The sequence below is a fragment of the Falco punctatus genome (genome assembly GCF_963210335.1).
Source record: "Falco punctatus genome assembly, chromosome: Z".
NCBI lineage: Eukaryota > Metazoa > Chordata > Aves > Falconiformes > Falconidae > Falco > Falco punctatus.
The window spans coordinates 39,601,693-39,621,030 of record NC_137586.1 but is presented as its reverse complement, the minus strand read 5'-3'; the positions used below and the strand labels follow the sequence as shown (position 1 = coordinate 39,621,030).

The 19,338-nt window shown below is 41.8% G+C and overlaps 1 protein-coding gene across 1 annotated transcript in view; it reads left to right on the top strand.

Annotated features, from left to right (window-relative positions):
- GDA (guanine deaminase) overlaps positions 1-8,296 on the top strand; it is a 35,647-nt gene extending 27,351 nt beyond the window's left edge. The window contains 1 exon segment of the mRNA XM_080373359.1: positions 183-8,296. Within this exon segment, the coding sequence (XP_080229485.1) occupies positions 183-253 (71 nt within the window). The 3' untranslated portion in view covers positions 254-8,296.
- The last annotated feature ends 11,042 nt before the right edge of the window (positions 8,297-19,338 follow it).

Genomic DNA, 19,338 nt, shown 5'->3' with positions numbered 1-19,338 from the left:
AACATTAATTGATCTTTGTGGTAACACTGACTATTTCTCTCTAAGTAAACTTTCAGAGTTCTAGGAAGTGGTTGCTACAAATGATGTATTCCAAAATAGATTTTGTGGATTGTGTAATTTTCATTCATTAAATCAGCACATAGATTGATGTGCTAATCCCTGTTTTGACCATATTATTTCAGGTGACGATCGGAATATTTCTGAAGTGTATGTGGCTGGAAAGCAAGTGGTTCCTTTTTCAAGTTCCGTATAAATTTATCTCCCTTTTCCAAAAAATCTCCGCTGATCATTCTGCATCTGATTTGGAAAATACTGCTTAAACACGGTGCCTGATCATCAGGAACGACATCTCATTCTTGTTTCATGTTTTAAGGCTAATGAACATTAGAAATTTTGTTAGACCTTTCAAGAATTACTTCACCAAAATTGTCAGAGTTCTAGAGGAAATGGATATTTAAATTTCTCTGTAAAAATAGCATGTGTGCATTGATAAGGGATTTGTTAAATACCTTAATTAAAGAGGACACTTGCTGTTCCTTTTAATAATAGTGTAGGAAGCATTACAAAGAGCAGTGAGACTCTTACTGTCTGTAATGCATATGAATTTCAAAAAAGCCAGTGCTAGTAAATTAATTTCACAGATTATCAATTTTGTAAAGAATGCAATTTCCATAATATTATCACTAAGTATGGAAAAATCAGTGACATTTTGGGGCATTTAGAACATTTTCCAGTTTTCTTCAGCAGCCTATTTTTTGGAAGTAATCATTTCATTTAAAACATTGGGGGGTTTAAGAGAAATTGGGTAAGAAGCATATATTTATCAATAAATAAGGGTCCTTATTGTCAGAGAGTTCGGATTTGGCATTCATAGTCAGATAGAAGAAACAAATAAGAAATGGGGCATTAGTCACAGGGAGATGGGCTGGGAGAGTGGAAGGCCTGCATTGTTCTGTGATACTGTCAGCTGAAAATGCATTCCTGCAGACTTTGTTCCTAAGTCTAGAAGTGGTCTGCCTGATCTTCTACCCAACTCCATTGATTTACCTTCAGCTGAGTGACAGCTGAATGAAATGTGTTGAATTAGAAGCAGGCACTAGGATATCTGAGCAGGCTATGCAATTGCAAACAAATGCAGAGGTTTTTCTGAATTAGAGGGAGTGCTTCATCTAGTTCAGCCTCCTGCAGAACTTTCCCAAGCTCATTTACTCCTGGCTGTTCAAACAAGGGGATAACCATGACACTTCTCCTTTCTGTAAGGGAAGTGAGTGGGTTTTTAAAAAAATCCGGGAGAAATGGGCTATTTCTGGCCATTACCACCTTTGACCTGAGGTGGAAATTGTCAATGGAAAAAGCAGTTCAGCCTTAACGTGCTCTATGTGGCAACCATAATTCCAGCTCTTAATAAATCCAGGTAAAAAATGTTCCTTTTTTGTTTGGGAAATCTATGCGACTTCCTTTCGTAAAAAAATCTATTTCCCTACCTTTTATCACCAACTTTTTTTGTTTTGTTGTTGGTTTTTGGTTTTTGGTTTTGGGGTTTTTTTTAAGATTATTTTGAGGAGAGCATTTCTTCTTGTTTCTTTATTACATTTTTGCAACACAAAGGATGTAAGCTTTAATTTCAGTGTCAACAGAGGCAATATTGAGTTACTATAAACATGTTTTAAGGCCTGCTTCAAATTCCTTTGATTTCACTAAGCTTTGTTTGACGCTTCTGTCTCACTGCCTGGTCATGTAAAGGCACAGGACTTCCCTCTGTTCACAAAACAAGGAAAGTCACTGCACCAAAGTCCTACTTCATGTCTGCATCTGAGAGGGTGCTTGTCCCGATGTTGCTGATAACATTCTGATTGTAAAAGCATATTCAGAGTTTATGTACCATTATGGTTATGCCTACATGAGACAGTATAGCGTCAAGTGGAAGTGTAAAAGCTAGCTAGCTTAGGCACTTATGGCAGTTCAGTCTTTTTGGTGTGGCTTTTTTTTTGCCAAAGCCATGTAGCCCTACTGAACAGCTTTCATTTCCTCTATGTCAAATGCTTCTTAAAGGTTTGGGAGTCAAAATTTAAGGATTAAGATTTCCACATTCCATCAGGCTGTTTTCTTAACCATTTTGGTTTTGTTTTTCATGTGTCCCAATCACCTACACGGTTGCACACTTGCTTGGCAAATACAATCTTCAGCTCTTTAACTTTCACGATTCAGGGAGCATTTTTCCTCATGAATTTTGACATGAATTTAATTGACCAAATTTCACGTTCCAAAACCAAAGATCTGTGAGATGTGTTTTAATCCTCCCAGTTATTGTTTGAAACTATTTTTAAGGAGTTGCATGGTTTTCAGCTTTGACTTTCTTGCAAGAATATTTTCTGGAGTGAAGATTACACAGCCTTGTGTACAATGTATGTTTGTGCCCTATTTCTTCACTTCCAGAGATATGAATTAAATCAACGCTTTTATTTTAGTGGTAGTCTTAACTGTCTCCGACTTCATTGTTTTCCCACTATTTTGTAGTGCTGTTAAAAAAGGAATTCAGCATATCTTCTTAAAAGATTTGCAGGGAAGGAGGGGTTACTTCTTTGAAAACTAGGAACACACAAAAACTTAAACAAATCCGACATTGTACCACTGGCCCTGTTACAAAGGGGCTCTCTAGATAACTGCTGCCAATGAGCTTTGTATCTGAATACTGGCTGCATCGTGAGCAGTTTGAATCCTGTTAAATTCAGGCACAGTAGGAACTCAGCCTTTTCATTATAGTTTTACTAGTGTCTAGTACCCATATACTACCCAGACTTGGAAATGGAGAATCAACTTTTTAAGAATCTCAGCTGCTAGAGCTGCTGCACCTGGCAGTGCCCAAGATCGGGAGGAGTGAGGATTCAGATGGATAGCGTGACAGTGGGTGCTGAGATGCTTAGGGTTAAAGGAAAGAAACCTGAATTTGGTGTGAGAGGAAGCCAGTGGAGGAATTAATACAACAGATAAACTGGGAGGTACTTTCAACAGCAGCATCTTAAATAAAATTGAATGGAGGAAGACTGTAATGCCAGAAATAAAATGTTGAAGTGAGGTTCCCTGAGGTAGTCCCAAAAGCTTGTTAGTGGGAGGTGGCTTACGCATGGAAATTTTAAGTTTTAGGAGATACAGAGGATGTTGTAGCCAAACTTCTCTGAAGTAATCTTGGGGAAATCATTGAGGATCCCACTGTGAAGTTTTGGTCCTTGGGACTCACTGGCTATGAGTAGATTACCAAGATACTTGATACAAGAGGGGAGGATCAGTAGATTAGAGCAGTACTGCTGAGACTTACACATCTACAATGCAGTTTAAGACTACATACAGTCCATTTCCTGGGGTAAATGTCCCCACTGCATATGCAGTTTGAAGCAGGCCAAATAATTGGTTCAGGCTCTTAATGTCTCTTTTAGAGGCTGGAGTATATTGGGCATGCAGCTGAGCCTCTGGTGCAGTTTCCTCCAAAATAAACTTAATCCTTTTGCAAAACCACCCTGCAAACTGAACCAAGGTTGAGTAGGGGAGTGTGATTGGGGTAGGACATGACTGTTCCCACTCCATCCTCTTGTCTCAGAACTTAGCAGCTGAAGACAAATTAAAGCAACCTCCTTCCCTCTTCCTTCCTCTTGCCACCATCCCCAACACCGCCGCCCCCCCCAAAAAAAAAACAACAACAAAACAACAACCAAAAGAAAAAAAGGAATTAAAAAATTAGGCAAACACTAAGGGGAGATGAGTAACTGGAAGAAAAGAAAGGGATAATTTTCAGTCTGCGTAAATTGAGACAGTGCTACTGACTCAAGGTAAAACCTCTGGAAAAATGTACATGCAACTGTTTCCAGATGTCACTCCCCATTTGTTCTCTTTCCAGACTGTGGATGGGATCTTTCTTTCTTAATGTGTCTTTGTATTCAATGTTAGCACACCACTGAGACACAGGAAAAAAAAAAAAGGGTAGTTTGTGGAAAGCTTGCTTGCTGGGACAATATGGTTACTGTGTTCTATGTTCAGATGAGCACTTATTTATTATAAATGGAATATATTTGAATTACTGTTATATGTTGATCTCATTGTGTCACTTTAGGTTTTAATGAAATGCTAGTAAGTATCGTCTGTGTATTATTCAGCATTATTTGAATTATTCATGTATGGCAAGTGGAGTTCTGCACTTTAAAATGTTGCCTTGGCCTAATGTTTGTATTTATTCTGTTTTCTGTGCAATCAGAAAACTTTGTAGGAAAAAAAATGTGCATTTGTTCACATCCTGAACATTTTCAGTATTGTAAGTGGACTTCCTGTTAGAAAAAGAAAAGTTAAAATGACCCTGATTAAAAGTCTGTGCCTAATTATGCACTCATGAATGAAAAAATTGTAATGGTTTTATGAAAACTGACACAAATACTAATGTTTTAATTTTAAAATATTTACAGAGAAATTGACTTCTAAAATTTTAATCTTGATTTTGCAATGCAGATTAGCAAAAGTTAATAATTATTGCTAAATGTCTACTGTTCTACTGAACAAAGGAAAACGTAACTATTCTTAGTTATACATTTTAAAAGAATACACAAGTCTTGAAAAATAAACAGCCCAAGTGCTTTCAAAGAATATCCCAGTTTTAAAAGGACAAGATTAACAACATTGCTCGGAGAAGCTGTTTCAAAGTACTGTTTTAAGCATTTCCAGGAGCAATCTGTAACAGATGATAAAGTGGACAGCTTTTAAAATAGTGGATTTGCACAAATAAATCATGCTGCCTTATCTGCAGCCTGGTGTGCAGCAGTGGTCATTGTTTCTAAAATGATAGTGTACAACTAAAAGGTATTTAAAAAAAAGCCAAGGGATTCTGAAAATTTGAGAAAGGACTGGGGAAAGAAAATGAGAGGAGATTGGAAAAGGGTGCTAGCAGAATACAAAATAATGCAAAGTAGAAAGAAGCTAGATCAGAGGAACTCATGAAAACAAGATGACATGTCAGTGAAGTTTTAGGTGGGAAACACTCAGAAAAAAAGATGTTTTCTGGCAATGTTCTGTTAAATCACAGCCCTCATCCCTTCTGAATGTCATTGTTGCCCAACAACTGAGCCTATTTCCAAAGCAGTTACTTACATACTTAATTAGACAAGCCCAAATAATTGTAGCTAATCATAGCATAATTATATAACACTTCTCAACTTCTTAACCTCTACTTCAAGATTTAAATCAAAATTACCTGTAACAACTCCAGAAGAAACCTAATGCAAGGGCATGTTATGCTTTACCTCCACGTGTCCTGTGAAACATTTGGCATTGGCCAGGCCAGAGACTGAGCTGGTCTGGTCCCAAGGAAGGCTCCGCTCCTGCATGCCCCAGATGTCATCCCCTGTCATGTGCCTGGTGGCGCAGTGGTGACCGAGTCTGGCACAGGAAGACACACATCTGGTGTGACTAGAGTAACTGAAAATAAGCTGCTTTAAAAGTCAGATTGTTTTGAAGTTAAGCACACTGCAGAGAGCACAGCATGTTTTAAATTACATCAGCATATACCCAATAGTGAACTTCTAGGTACTAGGAACTTTGGCTTAAAGTTGCTGGTCTGGTTTTGTGTTTTTTTTATAAGCCCTTGCAACAACTTGTGCTTCTCTCAACAGAGAAGCCAGCAAATTACATCTGCAAGGCTCTCTGCAGAAAAAGCAATAACAGCAGCAACAAAAACAATTATTGGGAAGCCGAAAGGACATCAGCAACATCAACAACAATCTGTTGTGTAAAGCTGATAGAACTGTTAGTTTCTCTTGAAAGGCTGAGCAATGTTTTTGGAGGGATGTTTCCTGGAAATTTCATTGGAAATTCTTTCCTGGAATACGTCCTGAATCAGAGTGTACTCCAACCACTGAGGTCCCCTGTGGCTTCTGTAGAGGCAGTCACTTCTGTAGATGTGAATGCAATAGTCATGCCCAGATCCACACTTCCTCCCCGGTCAGGACTCAGAAGCATGGATTTGCTTTAATTCTGGCTTTAGTTTCTGGCTTCTCATACACTTGGTTTTAGTATGGAAATAACTATGCTGAATCAGTGAAGTTGGGAGAAGGATGAGGTTAAAAGGCAATCTTACACCCGCCCACCTAGCACTTTGACTCAAAATATTTGTCCTGTCAAGTAGATGTTACTGTGTTTGCACAGGTCTTAGTGATTTGGCTTCATGACTTGAGTCAGCTAGTAACAATCCAAACCAGCCAAGACCAGGATGTAAACTGTGAGCAGCTAAGAAAAGCATAAAAATGTTTTACCTTGATCTGCACTTCAATTACCAAAGGCTTTGCTTAGCCCAGTGCTCCTAGGCACATTTAGGTACAAATATACCCTGGAGATAAGCCTTCAGTAGAAGGGACTAACATTAGTGACAACTGAAGGCTTTGATCTCTGTGTCCTATCTGGCCTTGTGGCTTTGGAGCTGGTTTATGTGTTCCTTTAAAGAGCTTTTACTGATGATGTTTTTAAAAAGTAGTTGCACATATGCCTTAGCTGAGGAAGTTTGCAGCCCTTGCTTCAAGATGAACCTTCTTTCCCCAAGGGAGAATTCACATCTTGCTGGAATAAGCGCTTCTGATTCTGGTCTGCTTGTTGCCTGTTGTGTGTAGGCTCTGGTTCTTTCGTTTGTGAAAAATGCCTAACTGGATTTAATGTTGTTGAATTTATCCTTCCTGTTGTACTCATGTAGTTTCAAGGAAAAGCAATGTATTAGGGATAGTGGTATATGTGATTTCCACAGTTCTGCTTGGTTTTGATCATGCTAAAAGGGAAGTCATGTACTGTTGAAACAAATAAAGAGGCCTTGTGTTTACAGCAACCCTCATCTCTTTCTGTGTTTGACTTTGGTGGAGAGAGAGAAAGGTGGCAATCTGACTGATGAAGATTTTAAGTGAAGACTATAATACACAACAAGGTGTTGGAGATGCACAGAACTTACGTGTTCCCTGCAGAACGTGGGCACACCCATCACAGAGGTTTGCATACTCTGCTTAGTATGCATAACGTTATTTTAGGGAATCTTTTTTCAGATTCAAGACTTACAGCTTTCCATGTATCTTTATTACCAGATTTGTTGGCTCAATAAATCAAAGCCAGTACTTCAGTAACCTTTTTATTATTTCGTGTCTAAGTAGACTATCCTGAAATGCCACCATCTAATGTTTGGCAGCAAGCATACAGAGTCATGTCTCCTTTAAAGTGTTTTTCTTCACTTTTTTTCAAAGCTTAGGCATAAAAATGTCCCCAGTCTCAGGAGCACTGAAACTCATCAGAATTTTTTAAATTTTTTTAAAAATAAATTCTTTTTAATGTTTTATTTTCTTAAAACAAAAACTACCACAGGAGAGCTACTAATTACACACTGAGGAATTGTATGCTGAAATTTTGAGATTTATGTGCAATTTATTACCAACTTATGCAAAATTATGTGCACAAGAAATAAAGCTGTTCTGTATTTTCATCAACAAACTTATCAGCAGAAGTCATGCAAACTACAGAGGAAAGATAAGTGAAATAATACTTCTTTATGGACTACTGTTCTTAATAGAAGGATCCATTTAGACTTTCAGTTTAGGAATTCTGCTTGTTAACATTTTATTTTGGAAAACAGCAGTAAGAAATGCTTTGTTGATACTTACCTATTTAAAGCAGTATAAATCCCAGATGTGAGCACAGATGTTACAGTATAGAGGGTTTTTGAAAATTTGAGAGCCTTTGGGTATGTTGTCAGTAAATCTCAGGCTACGATTACCTGTTTCACCACAATGAGTTGATGCAGGCACAGTGTGCACAAGTGAACACAGAATTTGCAAGCTTAAAAAAAAGCCATTGAATAATCATGAACACATTACCAGTGTAATTTTCACCAGTCTTCTCCCATGGCTATTAAGAATACAAAGACTTCTTGGTTTGGAATCAGATACTAGTTCATTTATAACTGAGCTTAATAGGGTTACAGTTCATAAGTTAAGAGCATAGTTAAAATGCAAAATGAAAGTTCCTTGCCCTGTGCTTGTACTCTGTAATTAGCTGTTCTTCCTTCTGAAGGAGTGAGTTTGTGACTGCATTCTTGCATTAATTCTGATTAAAACTGTCCTTTAGGAATATGGCCAGAAATGCCATGAAATCCAGATGAAATATGAATGGTGCCTCTTTATTTCCTATTTTCTCCTAGAAGTACCATCTGAAAATATAAAAGGTGTTTTGCTTCTTGGAACCTCTGGATGTATTAAAACCATAGGCACACTTCAGTCTTAGCCCTGACTTAAACAAATCTCAATCTCCCAGCACACTGGTGAAGGTTCATAGCTGTAAAAAACCCAGCTCCTCTGATAATTCATACAGAATATCAGTTCCAGCTAGCTGTGGGCAATGCTAATGCTCATATTAGTGCTGTAAAATTGTTCCCTGAGCTTTTAGTTTTGAGGAGGAGTCACCATTGTTTTATTTTCATGGCTTGTGAAACATCAAACAGACTCGCCAAACAAGAGCAGTGCTGCCTTGCAGCACCTGGCAGACAGTGCTGAGCAGTCCTCCCCTATGTCAGCTGAGGGGCTGCATATCTTGGGGGCGCTTCCAGCATTGTTATGCAGATTCACATGCTCTGAGGGATAATTGGGGGGAAAAAAGAAAAGTCTGAACTGTGTGCAGAAGATGCTATTACAGAAAAATTCACAGATTTTTTTAAGCCTAAACCTATAAAGAAATGAACTCGTACAATCCTCTGCTCTGACGTCTCCAAGCCCTGAGAGAGGGGTGGCTGAGTCATTCCAAGTGGCTGTGCCTTCATCTCATACCCACCTGTGGGGCTGAGCACCTCGGTGAAAGCCAGGACACACACAGAGTCGGCTGGAGCAATTAGGGCTAGGGTTGTTCCAGGCACAGTGTGTAGGAGCAGCATGACGCCATGCACATGCTAAACACTGTCTCGGCTCATTAGGGGAGTCTTGTTCCCTCAGTCACAATGCTGTGCTGAACCCTGAGTTAATGGTTTGGGAGCTTGCTTGGACACCCCATTGCTCAGCCAGCCTAAGCAAGCAGTGCAAACTCCCACTGGAGGCCTGTCGGAGAGCAGGGAGCTGAGCGCAGTTTCCTGCACTCCTGAGCTGGTGCCCCCATCACTAAGGCATCCTCACCTCAATGCTGTCTCAAACTGTCCAAAAGTAAAATTAAACTCAAACTGCTATACTTGCACTGCTTCTGATACAAAAGCCATCTCAAAGCGATTCATGTGTACAGACAGCTCCCAGCTGCTCCGCTGCCTGGCCAGGGAGGAGCTGCTGCCGCATCGGCCTGTAGGTGCTGGTTTGGGGCTGAACCCAGGTGAGGCAGTGGGAGGTAGGACGTGGCATGAGCAGCCTTCATAAACCCCTGCACTTCAGTTTTTTCTGTCTTTAAAAAGAACAGTGGTTGGTAATACCGCCCCTGCTTTGTGAAACCCTCTGAGGAGCTGCCGGGGAAAGGGAAGAAAATAAGAGAGAAAAAGGAAAGCAAAACCAAAGGAAGTAATGAAAGGAAGAGCAGGAGGGGAAAACAATGGAAGAAACAAGCCTTTCCTCCTGCTTTTCCCTACTTTATTTCCAAGGCTGTATCTTACAGAAGTGTTTTGGACCAGTGGGTACAGCCCATGGGTGGGGGCAGTGGGGAGCAGGCTGTGAACAGAGCGTGGTACCCACCTGTGCTGCTCTCCCCCTACCCTTGCACAGCCCCTCTGCCTCTTCTCCTGGTGCACATCTCCTCAAGGCTGAGCTGCCACGGCATCTACTATCTTCCTAGCCCACAGCAAACTGCAGCCCTCTAACAGTGCCCCCTCACAGTGTCATGTGCCATCACCTTCTGTGAGCATCTCCACACCTTCAAAGTACGGGCATCACCTAGAGAAGCAACTGCTTGCAAGAAACATAGAGCCACTGCCGTACACACTTACTGCCATTTCACACTTTTGACTCCAGTGACTTAAACCCTCCATTAAAAAAGTCTGACCTGTACAGATAGTTGGGGTAATAGCTGAAATCCAGGGTAGGAGAGATATGAGGGTCTTAGGTGCTACACTGTCTGATAGTTGTAGTACTTCTTTGAACAGTGCTCCAGCCTTCTTGCAGTGTTGAGATCTGCACTGTAGGGCACAACCTGCCCAAAGGAACACTCAATTCCTTGGTGTTTAGGACATGAAAATCACATTTAAATTAAAACCACTACAACAACAAACAGGACAGTAATGTGGACCTTCTAGGATCTGTGGAGTCACCTGATGGTTATTGTCCAAACAGCAGATGTTACACAGGCTGCAATGCTGAAAGCTACAGCCTGTGAAAGCATGAAAGACATGCTGAATGCATGAGTTTGTGAGTCACCAACACCATTATATGTGTGTGCCTGCAGGATCTGTGCCAGACACTGCGGCTGAGCTCCCCTGTAGGACACCTAGCAGTAGGTTCCGGTGTGTTTGTGCTTGAAGCTGACCCTCCTTATGATTTTCTGGGTCTTTCCTGCAAAAATGTGATTTAATTTAGATTGCTTGGAATTGGTCTGGTAACCTTTTCCCACAGAGATGCTACTGGATGAGAAGAAAGTCAATGCAATTTTAAGGTGATGAAAAAAGAAGCACATAGTAAGAGCTGCAGGATGGGAGAAGGAATGGTAAAGCCCATTTCTACCTTATGCCTTCTCCCGTTCCCCCACCTGTACACATCATAAGTGCAGTTCAGCTTTGATGCAGCCTCAGGGAATCTTACTCTAGGTTATTTTTCCTCTCCGAGGCTGGCAGGAGAGCCTCAGCAGGGCCTGTCACTGCCCGGAGAGCAACGGTGTGCCCTCTGTGAGGCATGGACTGCTTTCTCTTGCTGTAAAGGGGAAGCTTAAAGAAGAAAACAAACCCAGCACAAACTCTAGTTTTCCCCGTGGGAGAAGAGGTCAGCCAGCTCTTCTAGTCCTTTTATTCAGTGCAACTGTGGCCTCCAAGAGGGACTATTTTTATAGTAATGTTCTACTTTTTTTGCTCCCTTTTAATCCCACACAAGAAAGATAAATTCAAACAGGAAGAATGGATTACAAAGGAATTTTATTTTATATATGCTTTATATATATATTATACATATATGAGCATTTTTCATCCCTGCTTGAGTAAAGAGTATCTGTTGCTAATGCTGGCAGGGGTGGCTTTTGTATCTAGTCAGGATGGTACACTGCAAGGAGAGATACAAGTATTTAGGCACAACTGACTGTGCAGAAAGAGTGAGACACACTATCAGTGCAGTAAAAAACAAACTTTGTGATAGAGGAAAGTAAATGGCATTGCCTCCTTAACACATCACCTCATGAAACTGATGGGTGATTTCAGGTATGGAGACTATGAAGGCATCCCTGGACTCCTGGACAGCGGGCACTCTTTCAACTCCTCACCTGGGCACAGGGTGGACTTGGCATCATCTGGAACTACGGTGGGGATTTGCAGAGGGAGCACCTTCCCGGGAGATGGCACTGCAGAAACAGATCAGTTCCCCACCAGACACGTGGCTACCTACCCCTCATTACCCTAAATATGAACAGTGAAGATGCAAAATTATTCTACCTTACAGTCAGCAACATCCCTGCCAAAACAGCCATCTGATTGCCCTGCTTGCAGCATTCAGCATAGAGCTGCTTTTAAAATCTGATGTGAATCATTTTCTGGTGGGAAAAATTTCTTTTGACAGAAGTGTTGTTTCCGGTATTTCATCAAATACAGTGGAATTTAACTATCATTTTGGTAAAATGTTATTCAGTAGGAATTTTCACAACTGGCAGGATGTATCCCCCATGGGCTTTGAGTGAAATAGTTGGTATCTCTGAGCAACCAAGTGAGGCAAGCACTCAGCTGAGAGATCACGGGAGCAGTGTACCCCTGTATCTGCCTGGAATCTTTTTTCTGGGATGCTGAAAAACAGCCACTCCTAATATTAACTCATTAAGTGTCACTTCTAGGGTATCCACTAAATCCAGCTTAAGCTGTCAGCAGAGAAAGTTGCTTCAGTCTAGTGATTGTTTAGTGGCCTCTGGTAACCGAAATGCAACTGAATGAAAAGAAAAAAATACGGGGGGGGGGGGGGGGGGGGGGGGGGGGCCGGGGAATAGAAATAAGTACAAGTTCACCCATTGCAAACAGAACTTATTTTCTCCTGGCATATGATGTCTGTAAATCCTGCTGGCCATATTAGCCAGCTGTGAGACTAACTAGGCATCTGGCAGTTTGCACCTACACAACACTGCTTCTGTGAATCCACAGAGGACTTCAGCTTCACACTGGTAACCCTGGCCCTTCCATCTTCAGACCAAAAAAACCTCACCCCTTTCTTATTTATTTAAAAGCATCAATCTGGAAAAAAAAAAAAAAAACCCAACAAAACCAAAAACCTACAGCAAAGGGGAGTGGGCTCAGACAGCCCAGGGCTGTTGGCAGTGCTCCTCATGTGGAGAGTGGGTGCACCCCCAACAGCACACCAGCCACTGCTCGCCTCCTCCATCCTCCTGCAGGGGTAACTGTGCTGTTCCTTACACAAAGATGTAAAAGGGACTGAGTGGGTCAGACCAAAGGTTTGCCTAGCACAGCTACCCTATTTCTAGTCAGGCTGATAAACATAGATGTACGGGACGACAGCAGGACACAGCACAAGCCTTTCCTCACAGTCTCCCCCGCTTTCAGTCAACAAGTCCAAGAAGTTTAAAGCCAACATTGCAGCAGAGAAATTTGGTGTGGCTCCTTAGTTTGTCTAATCCCTTTCTGAAACATTTACATTTCTGATCTCTGTAACATCCAGCGACTGAGAGTCGTACCTGTTCATTATATGTTGGGTGACGCAATCATTTCTTCTGTTTCTTTTAAACAGGCTGCCCAAACACATCCCTGCTTCCCAGAGTGCCAGCTATAGTGAATAATATAGTGTCACCTTTTCCATTAGCATCACTATCCTTAAAATTATTTTCAAGGAAAAGTAGGAATGTTTTGTGCTTCTTATCATTTTGGCTTGGATTTATCAAAAGGGTATTTTCATCTGTTTTGCAATTTGGTTTGGCAGAGAAAGCTTAGGGCTCAACAGCAAATCACAAGTGAAGTAGTCTGCGTTGGTTTCACGGAAAGCATGGGGCAACAGCTGGTCGTACCTATCCCCCAAACAAACCAGGGCATTTCATAGATCCAGAAGCAGCAGAACATTTTGTACATGTTGTGCAAGGGCCAAACAGCTTGGGATTTGCCTGCTGCCACAGAAATATCTGGCTTTTCCGTGCCAAGGCTGATAGACGTGCTGAGCTGGGCATTGCTGAAAAACGGCATCAGATTCAGGGTTGGCCAGACCTTAGAAAAAATATTGTACAGCATAACATCCTTCTCTTGATCAATGACTGATTTACAATATCAAGTGTCCATGGTTTCCTTCTCCCTGTATAAATGTGGTATGTGGGATGACAGCTGCTATGAAGAAGAGCACAGTAACTGTGTGCCAGAGTACAGAAAGAGGGGAGAGAGGGAAGAGGAGGATATTTCCTTCCTCTCCATGCCCTTACTTACATATAATGTAATTCTTAAAAGAAATCCTTTCTGACAAAAAAGGAGTACAGTAAGAACATGGTTATTTTACCCCCTAAAAAGGACACGAGGGGAAAAGGCACCATAGCTGGCAGCAGTGTCACCCTTCACCACTCCTTCCAGAGATGTTTTGTGAATTCCTGCTGCTGTGTAGTCTGTGAGCACTAACAAAACTTTATGTTCTGGGACAAGTTTAAAAATCTGCATCAAACTACAGCCATACTTGAGCTCCCATCCCAGCAAATTCAGTTAAAATAGCTTGACTGGAAATAGATACACAAAGTGCAAAATATCCCTTTGGATCATTATTTGTACTCACTTCTGTTATTCACATGAGCACTCAGGACGATTATATTTTGTTTTCTAAATTGTCCTCCAAGTACAGTTAGGTAAACATTCAGATACTGTTGTGGGAAATGTGGGATGGATGGACGAACTGCATAATATTAGCACATAGCAGGGATAAGACCTTACAACTTGTTTTCTAAACCCAAGATTACCATGCAAGCCCAACCTTCCCATAGATGCAAAGACCATGAAAATTGCAGCTAGCCTCTTGTGGAGGAAGGTTACAAAACTAAAGTCCTAAATATTACCAAGAACTACTTTGTAATAACCATGACAGTGCTGTAATATGATTTACTCATCCTTTTGCACTAGAGGGCAAGAAAATCAGCACGGGCCCATTGCTTTTTCTGTCTTTGACAGAGCCCAGGGAAGACCAGCTGGATGATGCTGCTTCTCTGCCAAGAGTGGGGATACAACGATATGCATCTCCCTTGCCCTTGAGAATTCACCTGCCAAGCTCTGCCCCTCTCCAGAGAAAAGCAAGCCACCACTGACTGCTTGCAAGGTCTGAGCAACCTGCTCTGACAGGTAGGGAAAGACTGCATCATGTAGCTCCCCTCTGTAACGTTTGTGCTGCTTTGGAACAGTGAAACCTTTTTGCAGGCATAATTTTACCAGCTACTTCCAGCATTAACAGCATGGGAAGATGTTTATGAAGGGGACTCTTGCCTGTTCATCAAGGAACACTGAACCCTAGTTACTAATATCACCTAAATGATTTCTTTGGGTGGTTCTGTTATTTCACTAAGCTTCTGATGTATTAATTGTATACGTGATACTAGTGCTAAATGCACTGAACTGTCTTTTGCATCTGCTGAGATGGTGACTGAGATCATCTCTACAAGTGCAACTCCAAAATAAAGGGGCTGAGGTAATGGATTTCAAAGAGGTATTTAATAAGCAGATTCCTCCATTGTCCAAAAAGATGCATACTAATCAGGCAAAATTAAGCACGAGTATGGTTTGTGTGGTGTCTCTCACTGGCATAAATAGGTCTGACACTCCCCTCTGCACTTCCCTTGGTCCATCTGCTGTGCAGAGGGTCACCACCTTTAGGGAACCATGGCCTTTTCAAAACTGAAATAGCAGTTGAACATGACAGCAGAAGTTAAAATATTTGTACACTGGATTTTGAGACTCCTATTTTAACATTTTATCATATCATCGTAAAAACAGAACAAATGTTTTTACAGCTGCTTGCACGTCTGTTCATCTAAATATGATGGAGATTTTCTGGTTGCAAACCTGTATAAAATCATAACACAGGAAAAAAATACATTCCCCCTACCCCCTATCCCCAGCCCCTTTCCCTGTCAAGAAATAGTTTCTCTTGCATTTTTCCTTTATTTTTTTGAAATTTGCATGGGCAGCCAGGAAAACTTTCACTGTAAAACCTCACAAGTCATGTCAGATATGGGCAAAATTAATGTGGAGGCCCTATCTTCATTACTTTAAAAGGAAAGACATCAATATGAAAATCAAAAAAGGGATGCAAGACACAACACTCCCTTGCTGGAGCAACATACGTGGCAGCTTGCAAGATTTTGTGTGGGCTTTGGTGGCACATCTGTGCCTTGCCTCTAAGCACAGGCAGAAGCAAGGTCAGCATCCCTTGGGGAAATTCAATGTCCCCTGCACTTGCAGCAAGTGTGGCGTTATGACACTGCTTGTGCTGGTAGAGGGGAAGCTGGCCTGCCCCCATGCAGGCTCAGCTCTACCTTGTTGACTTCAAGCATTTTCTCCATCTTTTAGTCGCTTGCTCCAGCTTCCTGAGGACTAGCAGAGGCGGTGTGATGGGCATAAATGCTCGTGCCCTTTGCCATGCACCTAGGCAGGGCCTGGCAGCTGGTGGGACCCACATGCTGCTGAAACTCCACATCCAGAATCATAGCAGTGGTGTGGCATAGGAATAACCCTGCCCTTCAGGCAGCCTTTTGGTTCACTCGAAGTCCCTCTGAGCTCCAGTACTCTGCAGGATACAGTCACAGCTGTATGATTTCATGGTGCTGCAGATTGGGACTATCAGCACAGATAACATAAACACACCTGCTCAAAATATTTACTTGGCCCTGAAACCTTGCTCTGGGAGTAGCTGGCATGCCTGATGATTTCTTTAGCTAAACAATTTGAGTAGCTTTGTTCTTAGTATGTAGCCTTAGAAAAGGGAAACCTTAAGATGCCAGTTAGTTTCTTTAATTTTAATTTCTTTCTAAATGCAATTTCCTTATATTGAAATTCCTGGTAAATACACAAGAGGGACAGAAAAAAAAAAAGGCTATTATTCAGCTACTAAGTCACTGAAGGGAGAGGCTGGCCATGGCTGGAGGAGGCATTGCTGTGACAGGACAGGATGGGCTAGGGGTGGCACTGCAGCAGGTGTGGCTAAGACTCCCACAGCCCCGCTAGCCAGCCCAGGACTGCTGAAGGGGCATAGGCAGACTGGATCAGGCTGTTGAGAAGAATGGCAGCCAGGACACCCGCTCACACCAGGATGGTAGTGTCAGGGCTCAACCCACAGCAGGGTGACCTTGCCTTACTGTCCTGGCCACCCTTTCTCTCCAGCAAGTTTTGTGCAGTGGTGGAACCTACACAGCAATTACTTTTGGACATGTCAGCAGGGAGCAGCCATGCAGAAAAGACTGTGGTTAGCCACAGGTTATTTTAAGCTGAATGAGACTTCTAAGCTGGTTGCGTTACTACCTTCGTGGACTGAGAACAGCTCTTCCCAAAGAGTAGGAAACAAAAAAGCCATATACTATGCTTATGGCTGTAAACCTGCATAAACAAAAGGTTTTAAAACAAGTGCAAAAGCATGCATTTGGTCTCTGAAAAACACGAGGATCCACTTCTCTACACATGGCACTCTGACAACTAAGGTAGGAAAGCGAGGTGCAGGGGTTTTCAGATCCAGCTTTCATCTAGGAAAGAGCTGCACACCGATGAGGTGTGTTTGTACAAAGTTTTAAAAAACCCACAATGACTAGGTTTGGGAAAACACAGGGATTTCATACAATCCCTTTGCCTGTACTCCACCTAACTAAATTGTATTTGGTTAAAATAAGTAGACAGAAGTCAGCAACTTAACTGATGCTAGTAAAACGTGCCCTAAAAGAAGTCATAGTTAGCAGAAAAAAAGTTCAAGTTACTCTGACTGCTTAGGACTTGCAATCAATAGAGACATTGTGTCAGCTTTTTTAAAAATAGCTCTCTATTTGTAGCCCAAAACAGCATACGAATACTCAGAAGGCTGTGCATATATTGACTTTCTTTCTCCAGTACTAGTAGGCTCTGCAAAGATGTTCTTGGCGTAACCTTTTACCACAGATAGTTAAAAAAACACCCACCCACCCTAGCAGCTTTTCAAATCATGCAAACTGCTTTAAGAAAATCAGACAGGTTTGCTTCAGACTGTTCCAGAGCTACCAGGAGGAGAGTGGGATGAAATGAAAGAGAGAAGCAAAAGCTGCTGCAGGAGTTACAGAGTAAGGGTGTTTCTGAGGTCTGAGAGCAGGAGCCCAACCGAGTAAGGATATTCTTGCCTATTGCTGCTTTTATTGTTTGGCAGGGGTGTGACACAGTTGTTTACTGAACTGCAACGCCAGCGATTAAAGATTTTCAATAGCCTGATCAAGGAGGGGGTGGGTGGATTCTAGCCCCCATAGAATCAGGTAAAAGATTTTTGGGACAGTGCTTGCTGGAAGGTAGGAACGATCACCCCTAGGCTTCACCTGTGTTTGCCTGCTATCACAGCCCAGTGGAGGTGTGGCTGGCACAGTGCCTGCTCAGCCTTCAGCCAAAGGGCTACTGCACGTCCCCTGGCCCTCCCTGCCCTTGGGAAAGGGATAAGCTGTGGCAACCCCAGAGCTCAGGATAAGCAGGGGTTGGCAGAGACACCCTTGAAGAATCAAGGAGAGCTGCGTCTGGAGCCTGGCACTGTCACTGCTGCTCTAGACACGTATGATGTGCTTCTCTTGCTGAAAGATGGGTTGGGTCTCTGCAGTTGGGTACCACCTCTGCTCCTGGTACCGTAACTCACCATCCCCCTCTGTGATCAGTATTGTAGTCAACCAGCTTACAGATAGGTGATTAATAAAAGACCAGGCTATCATTTTAAGTTTAAATTTAGACAAAATAGGTAAATACCTATAATAAAAACAAGAAGGAATTTGAAAAAAACAGGACGCTAAAAACTGTTAACAAAACACGGTGTTGGGAGAACACCATGAATATGTCAAGCTAGGGCATAACAAAAGCTCAAGGGGAACCAAATTGTTAGAGAGCCAACAGAAAATTACTTGAACTGTGAACTGTCTTAATTAGCACACTAAAAGATCCACCCTCGTGCAAAGAAAGCCCCTTACTAAAAAAGCCCCTCCTCACAGAACATCATGTGAGGTGGGAAAAAAAAAAGCTGTACTTTTAAATGGAGGCAAGGTTTGTAAGAACCAGTGAGAACTAAATGTGACTAAACAGTAAACGATTGTTATAAGTCTATGAAGTGTTTTACTCTGCGTTGAGACGTAAGTTTTTGTGAATTACCACCTAGCTCCCACTTTGCACAAACTAGAATAAAAAGATAGTGATTTGAAGAATCAGTCAGCAATACGCAGGCGAACGGAGGTTATCTTTATTCGGCAGCGCTGGGTGCATGGGGGATCGCTCCACCAAAGTCATGCACACGGAAGGGACTTTTCAGTCCCCCCTTTATACAAGCTACTCATACCTATTCATTAGTTTTCCAAGAAATTGTTTACATATTTGTTACAATTCTGAGAATTCATTTACATATCGCGTGCCTGCGCAATGTCCTTAAGGAGTTGTCTCTACGCAGACTCTATTCCTTAGCCACCACGTTTAAAGTCTTGATCTTCGCCACGTTGCATGTACAACAGGAATCTAAGACCAAATGCCCCTTCTAAAGATAACCAACCCAAGGACTTAGCAGTCTGTGCATCTGTCATGTTGCAATAAGGGTCCTTGGACATCTCCCGACTTTAAGCATAGGTGCGTCATCCTTTAGATAAGTGGTACAGCATTCACTATTCATTCCGCCCTTTTCTAACAACTTTTGCAAATTCTTTTGCAACTACAAAAAAATCATTATGCCTTATGATCATTCTTTGACAGCACCAAACAAAACATTGAAGTAATACACATATTATTCCTAAAACTATTACAATAAGTAACAAAAGCATGCTTTAACCATTCCAAATTAGGTAACCACGAAGTCAGTTTGTTCCGTATAGTTTCAAAACTCCATGAGAAATTGTCTGTAGTAATTTCATCCAGGATCTGTACCATGTTCCATATCTTATGGATGTCTTGTTTAATCATTCCATCCATCAGATTGGGAACAAGTATTTTGCCCTGGGTTTCCAGGACGTGCTCCTCCTGTC